This window comes from Equus przewalskii, chromosome 15 (assembly GCF_037783145.1).
Source record: "Equus przewalskii isolate Varuska chromosome 15, EquPr2, whole genome shotgun sequence".
NCBI lineage: Eukaryota > Metazoa > Chordata > Mammalia > Perissodactyla > Equidae > Equus > Equus przewalskii.
This window is the reverse complement of record NC_091845.1, coordinates 76421486-76448360: the sequence shown is the minus strand read 5'-3', so window position 1 is coordinate 76448360 and position 26875 is coordinate 76421486. Positions and strand designations below refer to the sequence as shown.

General features: G+C 49.4%; 1 protein-coding gene across 2 annotated transcripts in view; it reads right to left on the bottom strand.

Annotated features, from left to right (window-relative positions):
- The window catches only part of CLSTN2 (calsyntenin 2), a 553125-nt gene that overhangs the window by 104168 nt on the left and 422082 nt on the right, over positions 1–26875 (bottom strand). For both annotated transcript variants that reach the window (XM_070576195.1, XM_070576194.1), the window contains exons 3-5: positions 21428–21623; positions 20469–20677; positions 14245–14394 (exon numbers count right to left, since the gene is read on the bottom strand). In XM_070576195.1, coding sequence (XP_070432296.1) covers positions 14245–14394; positions 20469–20677; positions 21428–21623 — 555 coding nt within the window. The remainder of the gene's footprint in view (positions 1–14244; positions 14395–20468; positions 20678–21427; positions 21624–26875) is intronic.

Below are 26875 nucleotides of genomic sequence, written 5' to 3'. Positions count from 1 at the left end.
GAGGTGCCAGTTCCCAGGTCCAGGGCTCAGGAATCCCTCGGCCCTCTTGCTCTGGTCAGACTTTCTTCTCGCTGCATCCTTTGTGGATTCGCCTGCTCGTGCCAGCCTCTGGACTGGAGATGTGGTTGCCATTCTGCTGGGCTGGGTGCGGGGTGCACTCTGTGTCCTGCTTCTCCAGGCCCTGGATCCACACAAGCCCTTGGGCAAGTTCTGCTCTGGCCCCGTGCCTGGTGTGAGCCCCTGAACGCTGATCCCCAATCCAGCCAGCGCCCGTGTGGCGAGGGGATCCGTTCTCTCTTCTGCGTGGTTCTCTGATGCCGGTGTGAGCACCTGATTCCCCAACAAGCCTCTGAGCTTGCTAGTGTCAGGCACCACCTCTTTGAAACCTGTGACCTCCCCTCTCACCTGGCTCCAAGCTCTCCAGGGATGTTGGGGTAGCAGCTGATGATGCCATTGAGGGAACCCCATGGTTCAGAAACCAAGACCCCACCCAAAGCTTGTCTGCCGCTTTCTCTCCAGCCCCTTTATCCCCAAAGATCCTCGGCTCAGGTGCTTCTCAGCTCCCTAACAGAAACACGTCCGGCAGAATTGATGCAGAAACCAGGCAATTTAGGAGCAGTCCTCGTGAAAGATAATTCTCCCAAGGGGAAAATCATTAGCTCAACCAACCAGAATACTTTCTCTTGCATTTATAGAACTCTTCTCTCTTATGTCCAATAAACAGGAGCGTTTTCCAGGCAATTTTCTTATCTTGGGACAAATGTATTATTGGTACAAGATAGAGTAGCTGTTCTTCAAGAATCTTTACTTTAATGGCTTTGAAAAGAATTTACAAGGCAAGAGAATGATTTCTCACGCACATATTTTCAGTCTTTTTGTAAAGATGGCTTATGTATACTTTTCATATTCCAGTCACGTAAATCTCTTTAATCGATAGGTCAGTTGCACATGGTTGAAAAACTTATTTGTTTTTAAATAAAAGGACCATGACTCTAGGTGATATGAGAGCCCACAGGGCTTTTCCTTTTACTGGATGACATTCTACAGTTGGAACCAAATTGTCGTCTCTTCAGGAAATACAGTACAAATCCGCAGAGCCCGTCACATACACTAGACACCCGAGAGTCCACGCACACGAGGGTGGGGAGAGGTGTCCCTCACGCTGCTGGGGGCATGTAGCCATCACCAATGGTTAGGGAGGTGCTTAGCAAAATGCAACTCAGGCCAAGAAATGCCCACAGCCTTTGGCGCAGGTAACACACCCCAGAGAAAGTAATCCAAAATGCAGACTTCTGCGTGAAGATCTTCACCGATGCACAAAAAAGAAAAACAGAACCAAGTTGAGTCCCGACCATCACACTGCCCTGTCCACCTGTGAGGACATGGTCCCGTGCGCTTGACCTTCTACTCGGGAGTGTTATGCAGCCGCAGAGGGATGGCGAGGGTTTATGACGCGGGACAGTGCACGTGGCACAAAGTTAAGAGGAAAAAGAACACAAAGTTCAAATGACTGTGTGAAGGGAGCAAAGTACCATAATACTGATACAACTAATTAATTAGATTATGGGCAGGGGCCAGCCCCGTGGCTGAGTGGCTAAGTTCTTGTGCTCTGCTTTGGTGGCCCTATACATCGGTCATCAAGCCATGCTGTGGCAACATCCCACAGAGAAGAACTAGAAGGACCTACAACTGGGATATATAACTATGTACTTGGGCTTTCGGGAGAAAAGGAAAAAAAGAGGAAGACTGGCAACAGATGTTAGCTCAGGGCCAATCTCCTCCAAAAAATAAATAAATAAAAGAAACAAGCTACTGATTAAACGTACGTATTTTTAAAAAATTAGATTATGGGGTATTTTTACTGTGAGTATTATACTATTTAAAAATCATTTTCAAATGAGCATAAAACACTTCATAATTTAAAAAATGTTTACATTAAAAAGTCTTGGTAGCCCAATTGCCATTTGTCACCTCAAGTTCTCTAACTGAACGCAGAACTCGTAAACATTGCCTGAGAAACATCCTTCCCCCTTGTCGGGTGCTGCCCACCAGGCAGACAGACCCCCTGCCTCTTTGCGTTGGCACAAAGGGCTCCCGCCCGCACGGGCACAAGGGGCCGGCTCACACCCTAGCTGTGGAGTACTGTGTCTCTCCTCTGGTAACGAACAAGGAAGGTTACAAATCCACAGGGGAAAGAGCCTGAAGAGCTAAATCCTGGGCAGCTGGTAGGGGGTGACATGCTGTCAGCGTTTGCTCCTGGGCCCGGGAGACGCCCATGGGTGGTGGGAGATTCAGCCAATGAGAGGCTGTCATTAACCAGACCTCCCAGCGGCTGGACGGCCCCTCCTCTGGCCGGCCCAGTTCTGCCTCTGTGCGGCTGGCTGCCATCTCCCCGGGATGCAGAGTTTCAGGTCAGAGACAGACATTGACATTGGAAGACATAGAGGGGCAACAAAGCCATCTTGGCTTCTGGCCTGCAGCAAATGCCTCGTTACTGAAACAAGGCTAACCAAAAACCCACTTGTCTTAAACGGTGGCTAAAATGAGGTCACATTTTACTCTAAATATCAACCTCCACCGACCAGGTTATCAGAAATAAGTCCTCCTCAGAGGGTACTAGTTTCTGGAGACGCAGACTAGTTCCCCACACTGGCCCACGTCTGCAGGCCCCACAGCTCCCCTGAGCTCCCACTTCTGCTCGGGCCCACTTGCCCATGCCTGCTGCTCCCATGGCAGGGCCAGCTCTGCCCCGCCTGACCAGTGGACACTAGCCCCCGGCCGAGGGCACCAACCATGGGTGCTTTGAAGGCATCCAGGCCTCAGGGGCTGAGGCTGCTGGGCTCCAGGGAGAGATCAGGAGAAGGGACCTCCCCTGCTGAGGTCCACCTCGTCCCTTTGGGCCAGGTGAACTCAGGCTGTCATGCCACAGCCTTAGAGTCTCTCTGGAATGTTCTGTCTACATGCACTGTCCACACTGGAAATCTCAGCACATCTCTCATGAAAACAAATAAGGAAACGACACTAGTCCATACACCTCTGCTCGGTTTTCTCCAAACCCTTGGCTGCAACTGAAACTCTTATCTCTTGTCCGTCATAAAGCAAGAGCTGCTGAGCAGAACAGGGATGTAAACAGAATCCTGGAAGGGGCAGCGTCTAAGCATCAAGATCTCCTGGGGACACTGCTCCCTGCCCCTTCCCATCGCTGCCTCCTTCCCTGCTCCCCCAGCCCACCTGGTGAATTTGCACTGACCCCTCGGAGCTCGGCTTCAGCACCACCTCCTCTGGGAAGCCTTTCTAAAGGGTCAGGCAGCCCTGCCTTCTGCCCTCACAGGCCCTGGTTCCTGGTCATTGCCCAGACTCCCCCATGTTGGAGTGATCTGTTCACCTGCCTGCCCAGGCCCCACCATTCCAGCTCATGGTCCCCAGGGGCTCAGCACCCGCCCAGCACAGAATAGGCCCTGGGGAAGTTCATTCAGGTGAATGGAAGCTTTGAGAGCTCCTCTATTGTGCCAGGACCATGGCTGTGCCTCCGTGTGGTTAGAGTGGGGTCCATGCTCCACACCCCTGTACGGGCATTTCAAGGGTCATGACACACTCGGCAATATGAATCCAGGGCTCCCTGGCAGACGAGGCTGACTCATAGCCCTTCATCCTGTCGCTCTGTCCACCAAGAGCCACGTGAAATGGGTATGTGGAGAAGGACGCACTATTCTGCCCATTTTAGAGATGAGGACAAATGTGGCAAGGAGATGTGGGGTGGCTTGCTGTGGGTCACATTCATCTCTAGAACCCAAGTGTCTGGTTGGTGTGCAGACAACGATATCAGTGTCTAGTCTGGCATCCCTTGGCGATGCAGAGAGCAGGAAGGAAACCTCCATTTAACAGGCTCTTTGCTGGGCCTCTTACACGTGTTATCAGTCTGCACGACCTGCCCAAGGTCACACAGCCAACAAATGGCACCCAGAGGCTGGCCTAACTCCTAAACCCACTTTAGTGTCTTCCATTTCTTCGCCTCCTTCCTGCCCCTCATTGGTAGCATTGAGCTCTTCCTGTACACCCAGCACAGTTCCGCCTCGTGACAACCCTCTGAGATAGGTCCTGTTATTAGCCTCATTTTGAAGAAGCCACATTTGAGGGTTCAGAGAGGTCCAGTCACTGGACCAATGTCCCTGAGCCAACGGGATTTGAACCCTGATAAATCCGGCTTCAGGGCCAGCCCTCTGAAGCTCTACCCTCTGCTGACTCCCTGCAGGGAGACATCCTAGCCGGCTGCACACCTTTAAAAGAACTGTCAGTGGAAGAGGGAGTAGGCTGATTCTGCGTGGCTCTAGGGCAACCCAGGTCCACAGAGAGATGGAGGAGAGCGTGGGGTTCTGAGTCAGGAGAACCGACGCCAGCCGTGGTCCCGCGTCTCAGCATCTGTGTGTTCTTGGGCAAGCCCTGTCCCCTCTGCGGTCCCCGAGGGGTCATCTCAGAAGGCTCAGAGATGGCTCTGCTGTCCTGAATGAAGGCAGGTCCCGGAGGTGGGCTTGTGAGGAGGAGTGGTACCCACCTCATCCCCCATCAACCTGCAAGCCAGGGTCCTCTCTCAAGGCTGCCCTGCTCTCCAGTTGCACATTTTCCTTATAACACAAGGGAAGGGTTCTAACTGCAGAATTTTCCTCAAAACAGCTTTCCTCCAGTGATCTGAAAAGGTGGCCACCATTCTCCTTTGCTTTTGAGATGCATTGTGGTGAATGGGCAGGGACCCCATGCCTGCAGACACACAGGACCGGGGTTGATGCTGGGCCTGGATAGTACTAGCTGTGTAGCAAGGATCTTAACCTCAGTGTACTCATCCGCAAAATGGGAAAATAACAGCTTTCCGGGTGTGATGAGGAGCAAATGAGAGAGTACGTGCAACTCCTGGAGACAGGGCCTGGCAAGCGGGAAATGCTCAGTCAGGGGTGGCCAGTATTGTGACTGAGTACCATTTGGCAGAGTGCAGTCCGCCCCCACCCCTGCCCCTCAGAGCTGAGACTGTAGCACCCAGAAGCCTCGGAGGCCTGTCTACGCGGTGCTCACATGGAGCCCCGGGAGCCAGGCGGAAGCAGGCTGAGGCGGGCGCATTTATCCAGCAGGTCTTTAAGCACATTAAGACGCCACTGAGTAGGTAAATCAGCATCCTGCACAGAGCCATTTGTTGCACCTTAATGACCGGCTGTGTCAGTGATGTCAAAACAGGTCGTTATTCACAGAGGAGTGCCTCTTGAGGCCCTCGCCAGGAGCACAGGATGCTCGCCTGGCAGATCGGCAGAGCCAAGCCAGGAGCAGCTGGCCTGGGGTCGCTCCCCCCGAGTTAGGGAATTCAGGCCTCAATGATGGCTGCTCTAATCATCTGGAGGGTAAATACTACACTATGATTTTAAAAATCAAAATACAGGGAATTGAAAAGAGCTACTGTTCACTGAGCCCCGACTGTGTGGTTCTGAGTACGGTGCTCTGCCAGCAGCCTTTCATCTTCTCACCAGAAGCCGTTACTGTCCTATGTAGACGTGGGGAAGCTGAAGCAGGCAGGAACGACTCTCCAAAGTTGCAGAGTGGTTAGAGCCGAGCTGGGACTGAGGCCTGGGCTCCCGGCCCCCCAGACTGTGCTTTTGCCCCAACCCAGCTGTCACACTTTGGTTCCAATATTAAGCTCTAAAATCAAGGACATGATTCTCAAGCCACACAGCCTTACCCAATTCTATGGGTATTCAACGTGAGCATATGCATTTATATGACAGTACCTATTTTACCAGTTTTAATCATAATGTTTTTGGCATGGTGATTTAATTTTTGCAAAGCACTAATACACATAGAACCTCCTGTGGCCTTCTTAACAATCCTGCAAAATAATAGGGCCAAGAATTATGATTCTTAATTTACTGTTGAGAAACCCAGGCTCAGCCAGGGAGTGGCTTCAGCACAGCCTGTGGCCGGCTCACAATAGAGCCAAGGGCTGACTTGACTCACTCCTCATCCAGGTCCATCTTCACGGCTGTGCACCTGACCCCTGCACCCGTGCACCCCATCACCTTCCCCAGGGTTGCGTTCAGGGCCTATGCTTGGGAAACGGGGCGAGGAGGAATCAGAGGAGGAATGTAGGGGAACAAAGAGGGAGGAGAGGAAGGTAGACAATGAGGACCCAGGGAGAGGGAAGAACATGGATGACCAGGAGAGTCAAGAGGACAGGAGGAGACTGAGGGCAGAAGGCACAGGGGACGAAGGAGCTGAGCCCCTGGGGTAAACCTCAAGTCAAGTCAGCTTCTGTCCTGTTGAACGGAAGGGTAGATGGTGGGCAAGCTTCATGCCCCATTCTCTTACAGGAGAAGGCAGGCTTCCTGCTCTGGGATGAGGAGCCAGCTTGGGCTCAGCATCTTTGGGTTGGAAGCTGAACATCCAGGTCTCAGACTCACATTGTGTTTCTCTGGCTCCTGAGATCCCCAGAGGCAGCTTTAGGGTCAGGCAGATGGGATCTGAGAGACGGACCATAGCAAGTGTGGGTTTATTTTCAGATGACTCATAGTTTCAAGGGGATGGTGCCCTGGACCAGGCGCAGAGAAGGAAGTGTGAGTGAGGCAGGGCAGGGAGAGGAAGGATGAACGTGGGGCACCCCTCAGGTGCTGCGTGTACATTGTTTCATTGAACTCCAGCGACCCTTTCAAGGTGAGTCTCATCGCCATTTTGCAGAGAAGGTGACTGAGGGATTAAATGTGTTGCCTCAGGGACACAGGTTGTGTCTCCTCTGAGCAGTTTTCTGAGGTGCCCTTTTCAAGCTGGTTACATGCCCCTTTGGAAGTTCCCAAGCTCCTTATTCTTTCCTCCTGATGCCTCATTGCCCTCTGGGTTGGACCCACATGAATTTGAATTCCATCTCTGCCATTTACCAGCTGTGAGGTCTTTGGAAAGTCACTGAATCTCTCTTAGCCTAAGTTTTCCTCATCCGTAAAATGGGCTAAATTTGCTCATCTTGCAGTGTTGTTTCTGTCCTCTGTGCTGCAAACCTTGCTTTGGACTTTCATACTCCTTTGCTTCTGTCTGAATTTGTCCATTTGATGTTTTGTTCTTTCTAGGCTGTCCTAGGTACTCCAAAAATACTAATTCTCACTAAGGTGTGAATGGACAATAATAGCTTCACACAGGTGTCAGCAAATTTTTTCTGTAAAAGGTCACATAGTAAATATTTAGGCTTTGAGGGCCATCTGGTCTCTCTGGAAACTCCTTAGCTCTGCTGTTAGTGCAAAAGCAGCCAAGAGATAATATGTAAATGAATGAAGGTGGCCATGTGCCAATAAAACTTTATTTATGGGCACTAAAATTTGAATTTCATGTAATTTTCATGTGCCACAAAATATTATTCTTCTTTTGATTTTTTTCAACCGCTTAAGATGTAAAAACTCTTTTTAGCTCACAATTGTACAAAAACGGGTGGTCTGCAAGATTTGGTTTGCCAGCCATACTTTGCTGACTCCTGGCTTAACAGTTATTCTTGCAACAGGCATTTGCATTTTTAGTGGGGATTATCCTTTAGTACAAAAAATTGGCACCCTAATGATGGAATCTCAGACATCCTGGCAGGACAGTGAAGGAGAGAACTAAGGACAAGCAGCCATCTTTCTGGAAATGCCCTCATACCTCAGCCTGCAATGAGGGCAACGTCGTCACGCAATCCTCTGATGGACACAGTTGCACCTTCTGAGTGCTGCCTGATTCTGTTTCTCTAAGCAAATCTAAGCTCCTTCCTGGGCTTATCATCCTGTGATTGGAAATCAATGCCCTTCATGTAGCAAAACCTAAGCCAGCTCTTCAGTGTACTTGATCAATAATTGATCTGACTTTTGGAAGGGGCAGGGTGAAGCTAGCTGACTCCTGGGCTCTGGGCTTCCTTCTCCTTGGCAGAGTGGCAGCCAAGTGCTTCAGAGGGCACTGGGACATATATTTGACAAGGCTTAGTAGGGGTCGTTTCTGCTTCAGACATGCCTGACTGCCAACCTTGTCCCATTGCCTATGGTGTCTCATGGGATTTGCCTGAAAATCTAACCTCCTTTGCTGCCCAGAACTTTGAATTGGTTTTGGAATAAATGCACGAGTTTAGATACTTTTCCAGAAGTGCTCCACTTAAAAGTGCACACAGGAATAACTGTCCTTTTCAGCTGGTCTCCATGCCCCATCTCTATCCCAGCCGCCATCCATGTGGTTGGCCAAGAAGTCTTTCATCCTCAGGATCCCCTTCACCACGCTGGGGTATGAAAGCCTCTGGGTTCCCCACTGCCCCTGGGGTGATACAGGAGACCCTCCCTCTGTGATTTGGTCCCCATCGGCCTGTCCACTCTTCTTCCCCATGCCCCAGCCACATCATGCTCCTTCCCACCTTCCTGACATCTGCTCCCTGGTCTGGAACACCCTTCTGTGTGCTAAAACTACTATCCTTCAAGACTTGGCCCAGGTGCATCTCGCCCAAGGCCCCTGCATGGTTAAGTGTCTCTCCTGTGTGTCCCCATAGCTCCCTCCACCAGAGCTTTGGTTCTCAGTATTTCATCACCTCCCCTGTACTACATGCCCTGGTGGATCGTGTCTGTCTCTGTATCCCCAGCCTTCAGCACACAGTGGGCCGTCAGGAACGGGTGAATGAATTCCCTTCAAAAATATTCCCCATGTGTAATGTGTACATCAACTTCAGTTATCTCACAATGCAGATAGTGAACGGAAAATCCACCCCAACCAGCAGCTTTCACGCTACTATCTTTTCAACAAAAAAGTGTTAGACACACTCTAGGCGTTTAGTAAATATTTTCTGCATGATCTTCCTACTCAAAGTGAAGGCCACGGACCAGCCACATCCAGACCTCCCCCAGACTTATTAAGTCAGAATCTGCATTTTGCCCAGTCTCCCAGGTTGGAGAAGCACTCCTCTGACAGAGACCACCCCTCCTCCTAATGAAGGCTTGGCTGTGGAATGGTGGGAACACCGAAATGACCTCATGCACCTGAGAATTATTTAAACCCTAAAGAATAGAGAAGAAATGGTTCAATTATATAGCTGCATCTCCTTTTCTTTCTAATTTAAACAGGACACCCTACTGTGAAGGTAGAAGGAACAGGAGGTGGACCTGTGGGAGAAACTCTGGGAACGGGCGCTGCTGGGTGAGCCGGTGCTGGGCGAGGTGTGACTGGCTGCCGAGAGATGATGCTGAGGGATGAGGCGGGCACACGGAGACAGGGTTCCATGGAGCTAGAGTCTGGAGAGCTAATTCTTGATATGGGAGCCTCGGATCCAGAATGGCTGGATGTCAGTCAGCAACAGGTCTGGGAAAGAAATGGCGTGGGGCCGCCAGAAAGTCTCCAGTGGCTCTCTTCAAAGGGGAGTTGTTTTGCATAAAGAGAGAGCGAAATAGTGAACTTTGGGTCCCGACTGGCAGGGGCAGGTGCTAAATACAAGATCTGATTTGCAACAGCAAAAGGCAAAAGATACTAAGTGTTGTGAAGACAATGTTTCCAGCTTGAAACATAGAAAGAGATGAGCCACGGGTTATAAAGAATAATAAAGGAAGGTGTGAAGAAGCCGTGTGTTTCACAACATAACACAACACAACATAACATAACATAACCAACCAACCAACAAAAACCCCAAACCAGCAACTGAATTATAAACAATCCTTGAGGACACAGTCTGTGGCCCCTGCACGTGGACTGGGTGCACTGCTGTTATTGCTGCCATAGTTTCTGGGGGCGCTACATCCTCTGTAGTGTTCTGATCCATGAACAGATGCAGAACTTTCCCGAAGTATGGTTGTCGGTGCACACACAGGCCCAGGCTTGGGTATGTATAACCAGTTGGAAGAGGGAGACAGACACCAAGAATATGGCAGATGCAGGAGACTGGCAGCAGAGGCGGGCACAAGCCTGTCCTTAGTGTGTGGTCCGCTGCTGGTGCACCTGTTTCCTGGTTCCTAATAGAATCTGCCATCTCTGTGAATAAGAGCTGCTATGGGGAGACCACGAGTTCTCAAAGCTCAGGACAAAACATAGCAATTTAGTTCTCCCTTCCGCTCACACAGGTCTAGCTGATGCTTTGAGGACCATCTTCTTCCTGGGCAGCTGAGAATGGGGGTGACGTTCCCTTAGGCAAAGCTGCACAGATCCCTGCAGAGTAAGCTGACCCCGCCACCTCTTCAGAATTACAATCTCAGAAGACAGCAGAGACGACAAAGCTCACGCAAGAGCAAGACACACGTGCCTGGCGCCCTGGAGTCGGTGTCTGGATGCAAAGCCTGCCTTCCTCCCTTGCTGCTGACTGAGCCTTCGTAAGCCCTGCTGCCCACTGGTGAGTGATGATGGTAAACAGGCTTTTAGTTTATGCTGAGGCAATGGACGGAAAGTTCAGTGAGTGCCTGGGGCTATGAGAAGTATGGTTCTGCCCCCAGGGATCCCATATTGTTTCTGGGAAGGCAAGACCAACATAAAGAAAAAAGACCCCCAAATGGAAAACCATAGCCCAAGCAGATGATTCCTTGGCCAAGATCTGAAAGGCAGGTGACAGGACAGCCAGGGTCTGGGATGTCCTTCACACACAGCTAGGTAAGGCCAGCAGCATGTTGGGAAAGCCTTGGTCCTACATTCCTGGAAGGGGTTATTGTGATGGAAACGGGGGCCGCTGCCCTGGGGCATCACTGGAGTCTGGGAGCAATCCCTCATGGGCCCCAGGAAGGAAGGGAAGGCTCCAGCAGTGGGCAGGGTCCCTTGCTCCTCCAGGATAGCTTGCTGGGGGAAGCTGACTGTGGCAAGTGTGGGTGAGGGTTCTGACAGGGAGTGCCTCAGGGGAGACGCGGGGCTCCTGGCCATGATGGATTGCTTTCACTGTGCTGCAAGGCCCTCCTGCCTGGAGGGAAATGACTTAGAACAGGGACAAGAATTTAAATTGCCAAACTGTGTTTGGTGACTCTTGTTGCTTGTGATAAGTCAGCGGGGGGAGGAGCCTCTGTTCTCCTGGGCAATTATGCCCTGGCACACGCCTGCAGACCCCTCACTCACAGCTGGGTCTGGGGGGCTGGAGGATCATTGTGGCTCCTCACCCTGGCATTCAAAATCTTGACCACCCACCCTACCCTGCCCCTGACCTCTCCAATCTTGCTTCCCCCTTCTCTCCAGTCCCAACCCCCTACTCAAGCCAGACTGGCTTCCTCATGTTCTTCACTGCTGCCCTGAATGGCCTCCCCTCTCTGTCCTCCTCTGCCACACAGTGCAGGCTTCACCCCACACCCACTTCAAGAAGAGCCAACTCTTTTCCCTAGGGACCTGATGACCTCTCACAGTAAAGAGCAGCCTGCCTCATCTGCAGCTAGCAAAGAAAACCAGTAAAACCCAATAAATCAGATTGCTCCATACAGCTAGGAGAGGGGGCTGGATAAGGGACACAGACCGGGGACCAGTGGTGGTATGCTCTTCCTTGGAGAAAGGTACCTGCAGCCCTGCAGCCCTGGTCAGGGGTAGCAGAGAGAACAGATCCCAAGACGGGATGGTCAGAGATGAGGGTTGCTCATGTGAAGGAACGAGTGAAGGGTCAAAGAGGACCAGTACCCTGGGAGGAGGGAAGATTCCTCTCCAGGTCTGGAAGGCCACACATATCAGAGAACCTGGAGGATCTGTCTATGATCTGAAAGCCTGCTAGGATGGTGGCTGGAGAGAGAGATTTAATGGCTGGCTCTGGGACGGGGGTGGGGGTGCGGGGTGGGGGAAGCTGGAGGGAGGAGGAGGGGCATGGTGCAGAATCCAGTGTCCACTTCTGCCATGAAGGCTGGGTAACTTATGCAGGGGATCCACCATACAGTAGATTCTGATGGTACACATGCTTAAACCGCTTTGCCTGACATGGTGAACTGATGCAGGGAGTTGCTGCCTCCCTCTTGTCTTTGTTTCACAGAAAGGTACGTTTTTCACCATTCATTCATCCATTCAGCACTTGCCAATCGCCTGCTTTGGGGCTGGCCCTGTGCTGGGCGATGGAGACACAACAACGCACAGGCACGATCCTTGCCTCCAGGGACACACTGCCTAGAGCTGCCAACAGCATCGCGCACCAGAGAACAGGTGTCCCACATATTCTTCACACACAGAACCAAACATTATCAAGTGCTTTTCTTTGCATACATTTAGCACTGAAACACGAACAAACTCTGTTAGGAAATTGCATTTAAATATAGGTACAAAAATGTAATCCCAAATCTATACGTGTTTCATTTATCAAAGACAAGAGACATTGGGATCATTCTCCAGATCTGACTCTGTGCTTTGCTTTCCCCACTTAAAATCCCATCGTGAGCATGTTCCATGCTTAGGAACCTTTTATACTCTTTCCAGGTTTCCTTTTCAAAAGCTAGACTTTCACTGGAGTCAGCCCTTATAAGTTAAAATAAAACAAGGAGAGTTCTTCTTTGCTCAAATAGCTTTTCATTCATTCATCTATGTATTCACTCATTCATTTACTCAATGGCTATTTCTTGAACACCTATCACTGGGACCAGACACACGCTAAGCCTGAGCGATCCAGTGGTGGATGAGAGAGACGGAATCCTGGCTGCAGGCTCCTAGGGTCTAGTGAATTATACTCAACCAGAGCTCAGGCTTCCTGAGTTTCCCTTGATGGCTTGTTCCTCTTTCTGTGTCTCTTGCTTGACAAAGATGGCTCGACTTTGTTCTTTATATCCCATGTGTCTTACCTGGGGCTCCTCTACTGAGCATTTCATCTTCTCTACTTGGTTCACAGGCAAACGACTCTGGCTCTCTCCAGAGGTGGGCTTAATTGACCCCTCCCACCTTTCTGGTTGAAGGATTAAGGGAGATAGAGTTGTGCAGGGGAGTGACGCCACGTAGGTCTTCAGGTGTCCATGTTTTGTACCATGATATCTTGTCGATATGACCCAAATGAATTGTATTAGGAATGAATGCCTGACTAAAAGGCAGCCATTCAAAGTCTGACCAGTGGCCTGGCATCAGTCTGCTCCATAGGGATATGAATGACTAACACAGCTAATCGCGCACTCTCTAGGGGAATTTAAGAATGAAAGATACAGGGGCCGGCCCTGTGGCTGAGTGGTTGAGTTTGTGCGCTCCACTTTGGCGGCCCACAGTTTCGCAGGTTCAGATCCTGGGCGCACACATGGTACGCCTCATCAGGCCATGCTGAGGCGGTGTCCCACATAGCAGAACTAGAAGGATCTGCAACTAGAATACACAACTGTGTACTTGGGGGCTTTGGGAAGAATAAGAAAAAGAAAAAAAAAGAATGAAAGATACAGAGAAAGAGGTAGAATATAACAGGGGTCCTGAAGCTTAAGGACACCCGAAGAGAAGGTGGTAGACAGAAGCCACAAAATGGAGGATGGAGGACTCCATGAAGCACCATGAGTCATGAGGAATCAGCAGCCTGCAGCAGCATCAACACAGGAAGCAGAAACAGGAGCAGCTGAGCACAGAGATGACACCAGCATCCCTGCTCGGCCATCGGAACTACTGATGTTACCCCTAGAGCTACTGTTATTCCGTGAACCATCCAATTCCCTGTGAGATGCCCTCTACAGCTGGCCTTACCCTCCTTATTTCCCCTAGGCTCAGTGATAAACCTCGTCATCTAAGGGTAACCTGACCCTCTGCTCTGTCTTTGCATCCTAAAAGATCTAAACTGGCACCAAGATCCACCTCCATCTAAGTCCACCGCTTCTCCATTCCCAGAGCCAACAGTTTAGAAAGCCCCTACTCCACAGGTTGGATTCTGGATCTCCAGCCTCTGCCTGCACACCCTCTGTGCCAGCCCACGGAACACGGCAACCTTCTCCAGGTGCTGAGTGATGATCACAGTTTGAAACGCAGCTGCTAGACCCAGCACCCTTAGATAAAGTGAATAGGCTCGCCGGCACTTTCTCCTGAGCACTGTGGGATAATTACTATTGATTCAAGATGCCATGAGATTTGAGAAAGGGTGCACTGGACAAACTGGGCACATGGTGTTAGACAAGGTGCCTTGGACATTCTTGGCTGTAAAATGGGGATAATAGGTCACTGAGGAGTTGTGAGAATAAACAAGCTGCTCTATTTCTCGCGGCAGAGCGACCACATTTTAAGCACTCCTCTAGTTGTGTGTTGTGATGATTTGAGGACAGGTCCAGCACCTTCTATACACCAGGCCAGCCTGCCTTCACTCAGCAGCACTGACACGAGCAGGCCCACCTTGCCAGCCAGGCTTGCAAACTGGCTTCACGTCCACCTGCACCAGGGTGTCCTGAGCAGCCGGCTTCTGTCCGCAGTCGTAGGCGGTCACCAGGATCTCATACTGGTGCTGCTTGTCATAGCTCAGCTTCTCAGTGTTCCTGATGTTGCCTGAGGACACAGAGATTCAAAATCGTTTCAGATCAAGTGAAACAGACCGCCGTTCTTCAAAATCCCTTCTCCACTCCTCCAACCTTCACCAGAATGAAATTACCGCTTTTCCTACCTGTTTGCGAAAACAAGGGCAAATAGGGCATGGCTTCCACATGTGGCCTGCTTATGCCTTGGTGGCAGATTCCAAGGAGGCCCCCCAGCTGTGGGATGGGACTTCTAGGGAATTCCAAGCACACAGCTGGAATCCAACTGGCTGTGTTTATAAGTAATGGGCTGTCAGAAAACTCCTAAAGGACGCCCATGTGGCCGTGTCCCTCCTGTAGGGTACCGAGAGCGCATCTGCCATGAAGTCTCTGGGAAAAGACGGAATTCAGAAATGTCCTGACACACGTTTTTTAACATCTGGGCTCATTGCCAGGAATGTTCACTGCCTCTCCTCACATTATTTAGCTACCAAATAGGAAGTAAAATCAATAAGAAAACATGGACTTTCTCTTCTGAAAGCTACACAGAATAGCGAATTCTCTGCCCAGGTGGCAAAGATATTTTTCTTCTCCGAGAGAGAGCAAACAATTTTTCTGAGCCATTTGTGTGTTTTCGTTCCTGTGGGTTTGATATTATGATTCAGAAATAATTATTTGATAATTAATGAGAAAAATTTTAATTGACTGTTTTTGCTGAAATACAGTTTTGTTTCCAAGGAAATAACAAAGGCCCAAGGTGCATTTAATACTTTTTAGTCTTCGATTCCAAGAGATTAAAGTCTTCCTTTGTTGAGAATAATTTCATTCTTCCTTTTTTTCTGATGGTGGAGCTGACAGCAAATTAGGACTCAAATGTTAGCATCATCCTTTACCAGAAATGAAATTAAGAAAATGGAAATTAAAAAACAAACAAAGCCATGAGCAAATAAACAAACACAGAATGGCTGACTCAGGGATATTTTTATATTTCATCAAAACTGAAGGAAACTCCCTAAAGAGCTTTCTTCCATTCCAACTGATGTTCATGTGGAATTGAGACAGCAGAGACCAAGGCAAGAAAGTCTGCAAAATTAGAAAAGTCACATGATGTTTTAAAGATTGGAAAAGTTGACCCTCCAATCACCCAATCTTAGTAAAACAGACTTAGTACCAGCCCAGGAGCAGGTGCTACAATTGTAAGTATACGTGAGTGTGGGGGGGACGAAGTCGCCCAAGACATTGGACCAAGAATTAGAATCATTTGTTCCGCTATCTGCTCTGGATTATTCCTAAAATGCAATGGCAGCCACTGATTTGAAGTAAAATTTAGTTCAACAAAGCCAGTCAAAAATCTCTGAGTATAAAAGGGTTTGATGTATTTTTGGCCTTGTGGCTGGTGTCCAGAATCCCTTTCATTTTTCCCCCAATATTTGTTTTGCTCTCAGCTCGGGGCCCGCACAGGTCTGCGATGGCTCAGTACTGCGTTGGTAACACTCCCTGAGGGTTCTGTTAACACACTAGTTTTTGGTGATAGTCATCCTCGGGGGAGAAATTCCGTCAGGTGGAAGCACATCGATACAACCACGAGAAGCATGTTTCAGCAACATCAAATTGAATTCTGAACAAAAAGTTTTAACTTTCTCTTTCTTTAAAGGTAAATGGCTCTCAAAAGATACGCCTCTGAGAAGAAGAAAGCTCAGGCTTTACAATCCGTGTGACATTAAGCAGACCGAACACTATTGATTGTGCTAGAAAAATAAACACACAAGCCAGCAATCCTTGGCTCAATTTGCTGCAGCTCCACTTCCGTCCCGAGTCTTAATGAAACTGTCTGAGAAACTAATTTACTTTCTCCACCACCTCTGACTTCTTGCATGTGAGAACGGGTTTCAGAGGCAGAATTTAAAGGATTAGGTCAAAAATGAGGGTACAGTATTGCAACCAATTGTGGTGTAGAGGAGGGTCATATTTGGATAAGACATTCGTTTACAATTTTTTTGAAAGCTCAGAAAAAGCCATCCATCTTGCTACTGTTCCAATTGTATTTTTTGCCCCCACATTTGAATTATTTCTCCTAGTAGTGCCTTCTCAGGAGACCTGAGTCCACAGTCAACCCAGGTGAGTAGTGGTCCTTGGGCCTAGTTCTCGGGTCCACATGAACCTGGGAAGCTAATCCTCAAAAAGACACTCAGTACCTACTTGCATTTTAGTGAAGGCATTGTTCTAAAACTCAGGTGGGGTGGGCAGTGCGCTGAGGCAGGCATGCCGACCTGCACCTCCTTGCGGTGGAATTTGACCCCGAACAACCCTTTTGGATGCTATTCAGGCCAGTCACTTTGCAAGTGTTCATATGTTTTGGGCGTGCAATTCCACATCTAAGCATCGATTCCAGGAAAATGATACAAATTGCAGATACAGGTGCAAATATGTTCGTCTAAGCATTATTTATTACGTTGGAAAATAGTAAAGCAACTGAAAGTCCGATGGTAAGGGAAGAGCTAAGTCTGCATAAGATGGAATGCTGTTCAGCACTAAGAGTGATAGTTATGAAGAGTTTTTAAGGATGGAAAAAATCCACATTGTCAAATGTTAGGTGAAAAAGGTGAGGACAAGGAAAAGTAGGGAAAGTGTGGCCTTTCTTTTGTTTAAAATCTTCATAGAAGAACGGCTGGTGGGATGTCAGTAGAGGTATCAGTGGTGGGATTATGGGTGACTGATTCCCTTCTTCATACTTGCCTATGGTTTCCAAATTTCCCACAAAAGGCATGCGTTACTTTCTATTCTGGTGGAAAAGAAGTGTTTTCACTGACTTTAGAACAAGCCAACTCGCGGACAAAGGGCTCAGAGGCATCAGAGTTCCGTGACTCAGCAGGCAGCCTGTTGACAGAGAGCCCAGCTGGGGCTGTGTGTGGACCAAACAGGGCTTGAAGAGAGGAAAGCTGGCCAAGGGGGGACTGGGCGTCACTGAGCCCACCGCTGCTCCTCCTGGGTCATTCTCTAACATGGCGGAGAGCTTGGTTCATGCCAGCACAAGTGAGCACCTTGATTCATTACATCCACCCTCTTCCACAGGCACAAGAGGTAACTCCCATCTACTGATGAGGATCTGGGGCAAGGCTTAAGTAACTTAGACACACACACACACATTGGAGTCATTGTTATACGATTAAGACACACTTTGCGTTTTTGAACTTAAATCCCATTGCCATGTGCTCCTGTCAAATATCTCTGAGGAAGAGCCGTCTGGTGGAAAGGCTGTGGGGCCAACACTCAGGGGACGCAGGCTCCAGTCTCAACTCTGCCAGCAGGGTGACAGGTGCTGTTAGGCAAGCTCTTTATGCTTTAGGACTCAGTTTTTCCACCTGTTCAGTGGAAATTAGTCAGGCCCTATCTGTCTCAGAAAGTCTGGCCTAGTGCCAGAAGATTGGGGCCTGGAAGCCATGTGAAATGAATCCAGAACTTCCCAAGAGGGAGTTGATGTCACCAACTCAGAGTTTCCTGCTCATATTTCAGTCTGGAAATCTATTGGGGGTAACGAACCTTCATGTCCCAATCACCCAGGTGAATACCTAGTAACTGTGGCACTCACCATGTGCCAGGTACCCTGAGAAGCTTATCCCCACACGCTGCCAAGCCCTCTGCCAACCCCATGAGGAGGCCTTCTTATTATGCCATGATTTCACAGGGGAGGAATTCAAGGGGAGAAAAGTCAAGGAGTTCGGCTGGAAGAGGTTGAGTCTTGAGTTAAGATGGGTCAGGCTGACTCCATGTAATGTCTCCTATCCTCCTGCTGCCCTGCTCCCCTTCCTTCCCCCACAGGCAAAGAGTCTGGCAGGTTGGAGGGACCAGGTGCCATCCACCTGAAGCCATCGGGCCTCAATGAGTGGGCCCCAAACTCAGCAGTACTTTGTCTGATGTGCATGCCGAGAACTTCTTCAAGAAGCCCGGAAGGTCGCCGGTGGAAGTGATGGATAAGGGCCAACTGGGAAGCTCATTAGAACAGGAGCCTCTTCTGTGTCTGCCCCTGGGTCCTGCCTTCATTACTTGGAGAACTGCTCTTGTAAACCTCACTGTCGGAGGCCCATACTCCCTGGGAGTGCCCACTCGCCTCTTTATCTTATGTTGTAAACCAACATTGGAGGCAGAGCCCTGGCAAAGGACTGTTCCTCACTTTTAATGAGACAGCTAAAGAAATAAATTGGCATATGTTAGCGAAATGGCTCATCAAGATGAGTAATTATCTTCATGACTGGGGCAGTCTACCCTCCACTGAAAGAATTTGCATCTCATCTCTCCTTGGGCTGTGCTTCTCCAGAGCTAAGGCAGGAGGCCAATGGAGCTCGACCACTCATCAAAGACCCCACCATTGTCTAGTCGTGCCCTTCACCAAGGACTCGCCACTCCCCAGGTTCCAAAGCTTTCATGGACTAGACCAAACAGCTGATCACAGGAGAACAGAAAAATACAAAGCAGTTTTACATTATATGGAGTAGTGTATGTGTGATATGTGTGAGATGTGAGTCTGTGCGGTGGGGGCAGGCCAGTCTTTTCACAGGGCCCGTAGGAAAACCTATCAGGAAGCAGCTCTGATGGGCTCTCCTAATTGAAATGACCGTCTTCTGAGTCTTGAACCAAACTTTAAAGTCTGATATTTTTTCCTTTACTCTTTTGTGCACTGATCTGTGTTCTGCACAATTAGCATCTAGCAATGTCTAGGTGCATAACTGTCATTTCCAGATGTGTTAGCATTTTATAAGGAAATTGCCTATTACTATTTTTTAGTAATATGAATATTAGTTCATGAATATTGGTTTCATCTTCATAAGCTACTAGAGGTGAGAAATGAGGGTGTCTCCTCGGCTTCCTTCTCCCATGGAAGCTGTTGTAGTTCCAGGATGCAGAAGCCTGTGTCATAGCTAAGTTTCTCCCTGGTCGCAACAAGAAGCGCTGGGCTTTTCCTGACGACTTGCAAGCAGGTGGCTGATAGTATTTCCCTTTAGGCCTTGGCCACCAGGATGCTCAGAGCTAATTTATTTCCTAATGCAGGTGCAGGGCTGCTTCGTGTCCCAACCTCACCTTTGATGCCACCTGATTTTCTATTTTTTATTTTGATTTTTTTTTCACTAGATGGTAAGCTCCATGTGAGCAGGCCCCTGTCTGTTTTGAGTTCCACTCTGTCTTCATTCCCATTTCCCAGCACCATACCTGGCACTCAATTAATGTTGACCGGGTGGACAAACTCCAGGTTTTGCAACTGCTGCATCTTTGTGCACTATTTAAATCCTATTCAAAACAAAGCAGGGATAACATACATATACCCACACACTCATGCTAATAATTAAACGATATACTTGGCAAATAATTATCATTTGATTAAAATCAAGGTATTGAAAAATTACAGTCACGGTGGCCTGAGTTGATGGGGGCCTCTGGCTGTGGTGTTTACACTACAGTGAGTTTTTATTAATTGAGGAAATAGCCAAATGGCTTTATAGGACTGTGTTCAGGTCAGTTTGGGGTTGGGGTATGGTAGGAGGGTTCTTTCATGCTCCATTCTCACTAGGGTAGAAATTCTCAAAGGACACTAGCAACAGCTTTGCAGATTCCTGAATGGATCTGCTGCTTAGAAGGTGTTTCAAAGTCTCCACCCTCTCTGCTAGCATCTCTTTGTCTGGCAGCAGGAAGCAGATTGCTGTGGTGAGGAGTAATGTTATAACGTGGGAGTAATGTTATAACTCGTTATCTAGGAAAAGGACTCAGATATGACCAAGTTGATGGCCTGGCTCACATGTGAATGACAACTGGAAGATTCCACCAGAAAACCAACCGATCTTTGGTATTCAGTTGTATGGTGCTGCGAGTTTTAAAGACTATGTTCCCTGAGTAGGTTTCTGAGGTGTCCTGGGGGTGATCCAGGCCCAGTAGGGCTGCCGATCGTGTCAGGCCACCTGTCTAGCGCGGACTGAGTTCTGGGTTACAGAGCCTGCATCAGAGGTAGCAAGGGAGGCCTTGCTTGCCAAGTACATTCAGAGCCTCCACTTGGCCTTCAGAGTGGGGGTGATGGAGCCATTTCCCCGCCCCCCACTGGGGTCTTCTCAGGACACTCACCATTTCTGTCAATGGCAAAAGGCACATCAGCGGTGACGATCTCGTAGTTGCAGATCTGGCTGTACTGGGGTGAACAGTCCTCGTCGGCAGCCTCCACCTGCAGGATACTGTCGTAGATCTTGCCCTCCGTCACGACGGCCTTGTAGGCCGGCTCTTTGAAGGTGGGAGCAAACTCATTGACGTCCTTCACCTGGATGTGAACCACAGCCCTGGAACCACACACAGGAAGGAAGGGATGGCGGTAAAGAAAGAGTCCCGCCATCCTCCCACACCTCCCACGGGCACTGCCTAGACCCCAAGGCCAAGTGAGTGGAGCAAGCACAAGCCAGAAGGGGCAGCTGTTGTCTGAGCGTTCTGTCCTCCCTCCCGTGGGAAACCCTCCTACCTGTCCTTGCCCCGATCCTCAGACATGAGTCCACCCAGAGAGAATCTTCCCCATCTTTGACCTTCCTTGATACCCAGCTGTAAGCAACAACTTTCCTTTGATCATCTCCCCGTTCCCCATCCATTCCTTCCTCACTTCACTCACTCCTCCATTCAGGAGCAATTTCACCACTCTCCCTGGGTTAGGCTTTGAGTCCCACTCCATCCGGGAGAGAGTTACAACCCCAAATGAAAAGGGCTGCAACAGAAAGAAGACCGTGGCAGAAACCCAGTGAAAGGTCCTAACCAGGTCGGCAGGGACGGGCTGGCTCAGGGAAGGGTTCCCAGAAGTGACACCTGAACTCGGTCCTGATGGTGGAACAGGTGTATCTTCAGGTGAAGCAGAGGGATAGAGAATTCCACGTGCAGAAAGTGGCCTGTGCTGATGTCTGCAGGGGCCTGGGGAACCAGCAAGCAGCGGAGCAGCCTAGAGCACAGTGGTGTGACCAATGGGTAACACGTATCTGAAGAGCAGCGTGTGAAGGAGATGGTGGGCAGGGACGGGAGGGGCCGGGGAGCTCTGCCAGGACACTCACTTGTGCGACTTCTTCCAGGCCGTCTCCCGGGGCCCCGCGCCGCAGTCATAGGCCTGGATGATGAACGTGTACTCCTTCTGCAGCTCGCAGTCGATGGGGCTCTTGGCCCGGAGCCGGCCCTCTCCTGATGTCTTGTTGAGCACCACGGCCTCAAAGGGCAGCTCCTGGCCGTGGATCTTGAATGCACAGATTTCCCCTGCAGAAGATGGAAGACCATGAGTGGGGATCTTGAGAACTGCCAGCCTGAAGACAGAGCTTCTGCTGGGCCAGATTTGCAAACCCAAAACCTCCAGGCCATTTCCTCCACACAGAGGGCTGTCAAACCAGAAGAGGCCTCCCGAGATGCAGACCAATACATTCATTTATGGATGGTAAAATTCAGGTGTTCCATGCATGGAAATGTCACCCATCAAGGGCATCTGGCAGAAAAAAGGGGAGAGTCCCCATGCTGGGGAGCTGGTGATTACCCCCATCTGCCACTTTTCCTAGCAGGTTCCCACTTGCCCTCTGCCCAGTCTGAGGTTAAGGAATTTGCCCACAGTCAAAGGACAGATTGCAGAGGAAAGGAGAAAAAAGCCAAGGCTTTCACAACCTTTTGTCCTGGGACTCCATCCTCACTACTTGAAAGGGTGGTCCATGAACAGGCAGCATGAGCATCTCTGGGAGCTTGTTAGAAATGCAGACTCCCAGGTCCCACCAGACGGCTTGAGTCAGATCTGCATTTCAACAGGGCCCAGGTGATTTATTTGCTCCCGAAATCTTAGCTGCATGGCTCTCCTCCGGTTCTCCTGTCCTTTACTCCTGGTTTAAGCAGCCCACGTTGCTGTTGCCACGCCCCCTCCCCCGCCCCTCCTTTTGTCTCTCCACCCACTGCTTCCCTGTTGGGAGATGGCCACCGCTGGGAGTTGTAATTTTCTCTTGAAACAGTGGGTGAGTCTATGTGAATTCCAGAATCCCTGTGGAGCCTGAAAAGTGAACTTCTTAAAGAGCTGAACATGTTGTGAAATTAATGCGTTTCTCCCCCTCAGCTGGGCTAATGTGTATTATAACTGTTTCTCTGCATTAAAATTATAAGGCCATGAAAATATCTTCTTTCTCTCAATTGATGGATATTTATTTCTTGAACCCCGACTGTAGGTTAGCCCTGTAATAAGTGCCTTGGGAAGTACTGAGACTTTGAGACACGTCCTCTTCCTGTATTGAGGGAGCTTCCAGGCTTGCTGGGGAGACGATGTGTAGATGTCCAGAAAGGCCCTTCATAGTGCAAAGGGGCATGTGAGTGTCATGAGACATCGGCAGTAAGGCATTTGCTGTAGACTGCTGGGGAGTGAAACACAGGCTTAGAGCCAGAGGCCTGGGTTCACAGGCCTGGGTTTGCCAACTTAGTCAAATTATACTAACTCTCTGGGTCTCAACTGTGTCATCTGTAAAATGGCCCAGGAGATGGTGTTGGGGGGAAGGCAGCTACCCTGAGATGCCCCAACGCTGGTCTGACACCGCCCTAGCTGCACTGCTGGGACCAGGGTGAGGTGTCTTGGGTGCCCAGCTCAAGAGGGGCCCTCACTCTCAGGGTGACCAACTGTCCCAAAGACCTGACACCGTAAGAAGGAATAACAGGATCGCATGCCTGCTCTGTGCCAGGTCCCAAGCTTTGTACCTCCACCCAGGTGATCTCATTTGATCTTCATAACAAACCTGCAAAGCAGATGTTTCATACTAATTTATACAAATTAAAAAAAAGAAGGTCAGAGAGGTTATTACCTGCTCATGGTCACAGAGCTAAAGTTGGATGTAAAACCCAGGTATGGCTGACTCCTAAGTCCACGCCTTTCTGCTCCACTGCACCATCTCCCAGCAGCCCCATAACTTGTAAGGGGACACCTTGGCGATGCGTCTAGTGACATTCTGTATTCCCATTCGAGTCTTACTCAGGATAGAAATCCCCACTTTACGTATAGGAAGCATGCCCTGATCTCTCTCAAACAATGTTTTCTGAAATGGTCGATCAATACCGATCTTACCTTTAGGGTTTTGTTTTTTATTATTTCATCGATCCTCAATTTCATTATGAACACTGAACTTTCACTACCTCCCCTCCTGGCCCTTTCTCAAATGTAGCTGTGGGATAATGGACAAGGCAGACAGGTTGTGGACCAGGCTCTAGCAAGAAGGCTGGTTCCCATTCCACCACCATGCCGTCTCTGTACCGCCTTCCCACAAGGAGGCTCGGCAGCCGTCAGGGCGAGAGGATGGGTTTCCTCCCAGCCTCCAGCTTAATTTCTGCTCTGAATTGGCTGGAGTTGAATGGAGGAACTTCTAGAGTGCCTGCCTTGGGATTCTATCCCAAGATTGATGCCAATATGGGAATACTACCAGCAAAAGCACCCACACTGGTTCTGGGGCATTCTGTGGAAGGCCCAACCACTGCCATGATTATAAGACCAGTCGACCATTTCTCTTCGAAGAGTCCAGTTAAACCAAAAGTAAATGAGGGTAATTTTCTGTTGGAAACATTTGATCACAACTAAAGTAGTTCTCAAGACTCAGAAATCCTTAAGAAGAAGAAAGGAGAGGAAGGAGGAAAAGAAGGAAGAGAGGGAAGAGGAGACACACGGGGAGGGTGAGATAAACTAAACCTCAGGGCAATATATGCTCAGCTCAATTCAATTCAATATGAACAGTATTTTTTGAGAGCCAGTTAACTGCCAGGAACTGTGCTGCGGCCAGAGATGTAAAGAAAATGACTTGGATATCTTTTAAAAAAAAATTTATACCTTTGTATATTGCAATATGATTGCCACTGTAGCGTTAGTCAACACCCCATCACATCGCATAGTGATCATTTCTTTCTGTGGTGGGCTCCCCTGCCCTCAAGTACTCACGACCTAGTAGAAGGGACAATCCAGTGGACCAGGCGATGTGATGCTCACTGAGCTCCACCAGCTCAGACTGGGATAGGATTTGACCCCTTTTGAACAAGATCTAGAAATCACACCCCCCTCATTCATCCCACCTCGTCATCTGACACTTTTGTTCTGGTTGCAAAAACATTCATTGGTTTATTCATCTATTCATTCATCTCATAAATACTGATTAGGGACTAGGTGCCCAGCACTGGTGAAACAATAATGAACAGAATCAGACCTCTCCTGGGGTATAAGGTGCTGGCTGCCCAGTGGCGAAGGGAAATAAGGAGTTGGGTAATCATGTACCTAAATGCAGAATGTGACTGCGACAGTGATTGAAGGAGAGAGTCCTGACCTGGTCAGCAGGGCGGCGGGGGGGGGGGGGGGGGTGGTGGGGGGGGGGGTGGAGCACGCCAACCTAAGGATGTGGCGGCTGAGCTGAGCTAACAGGAAGAGAAAAGGCACATGCCCAGGCCACGAGGGAGGGAACCGAGTTTCAGGCAGAGGGGGCAGCACACCATAGGGCTGTTCAGCAGGAAGGAACAAGGTGAGGCCAAGGGACTGCAGGGGCCAGTATGGCAGGAGTAGAGGCCATGGGCAGGGCCAGCTTCATGGGCATGTGACCTGAGAGCCACACAGGCCCCTGAGCTCAAGAGAGCTTGGTTTTAATTGCTACTGTTGCCATCTCAAAATCTTAATAATTTTATCTCTGAGCTTATGTTTCATAAGTGAAGTCTGACGGGACAGTGGTGCACGCTGAGAGCAGAGGAGACGTGTGCAGTATGCACATTCACCATTCTTGCTGCCCCATTCACATACAGTATTCGGGATGCCCCGTGAGCATGGAGTTCCGGTGGACCCATGACGCCTGGGGGCTCAGCGGGACTCAGAGCGGAAACAAGTTAAGCACGCGATGTCCAGGACTGAGTAAGTGGGCAGCTGACAGCCCCCAGAGGCTACCCCTTCCGTTCGAACCTAAATTGTTTTGAACACAGAAAGAGGGCAGGGGTGTGTGTTTTGTTTTGTTTTGTTTTTGAGGAAGATTAGCCCTGAGTTAACATCTGCCACCAATCCTCCTCTTTTTGCTGAGGAAGACTGGCCCTGAGCTAACATCCGTGCCCATCTTCCTCCACCTTACACGTGCGACGCCTGCCACAGCATGGCTTGCCAAGCGGTGCCATGTCCACACTTGGCATCCGAACCAGTGAACCCCGGGCCACCAAAGCAGAATGTGCAAACTTAACCACTGCGCCACCGGGCCAGCCCCAGCAGGGGTGTTTTAAGAGACATGATCAGCTGAAGAACCTTATATCCTTTCTGACTCAGGTTGCTTCCCTGTGGTAGCCAACCACTTATGCTGCAAATGATGACAGGGAGGAGAATGAACGATAAGATGACCCACAGCTCTTTTTCTTTCCCGGCCTCCTTACGCCCAGTAAGCCAAAGAGAGAGTGCGTTGGTAGAAAGTACACAGACAAAGAAGTGAAATAAAAACACCGGAGTTGGGTTTGTACGGCATTTACACTGCTCTGATAAAGAACTGACTACATATGCACACACAAGCTACGAAACACCAAGCCTGCAATTCTGGAGATTCTGCACAGCAGTTAACTGCTCTTACATTTGCATTTGAAACTGGCATTGCACAGTATAAAGATAAATGGTAAAATTCATGCTAATAATTTAAAATTTTAATTTTTCTTTACTTAGCATGACATCAAATAGGACATTATTTTAAAACCCTACCAGTTGAGAGAGAGAGACTGTGGAAGAAACATGCCGAGATGAAGTCCTGAGGAGCAAGGATGTTTAAAATCACAATTCCCATCTCAGTGCGTTTTGTCTTGATCTTTGTGGGGCCCGTCACTAGAATTTGTTATTGCTAATTGGGCACTGCAGTGGGAGGATGACGGACTTAAGTAGAGCAGACCTACTGGTTTCCATATACAGATATCCCTTCTACAGTCTAGCTTTCCAGTAGCTTCTCAGGCGGGAGAGCTGGTGTGCCAGGAGCCATGCGTGGGAGTGCAGCACACAGATAAGCATGTGCTTTGCACCAGCAACGGGCTCTGTGGGGACAAGCCAGCAGCAGCATCAGGCTGCCGGGCTCTCGGCACTCTCCCACGCTGGCCATGGCCTAAGGTGGCAGAACTCGGCTTCACCAAGAGCCCGCTGGGGAGGCCAGACCCACAAGATGAGCCCCTGCAGAGCCCGGCGGGACAGGAGGGCTCCAGCCCCTCAGCCATCTGTTGTAGCTCACGGCTACCTTCTCCTCTGCAGCAACATGCCTTCAACACACCAGAGAAACTGGTGTAGCTGTCTCTTAATTCCTCCCATGAGATTCTGGGGGAAATGAATGAAATTGGTGAATGAATGAATGAGTGAGATAGGTTTTTAGAATATATTTTGTTTTTACCCTCAAATAGTTTTGAACAACAGGTTGTGTTGATTCTATTTTTCAGATGAGGAAACTGAGTCTCAGAGAGATTGAGTGGTTCTCCCAAAGTCACTGGGACAGTAAGGAGCAGACGAAGGGCTGAAA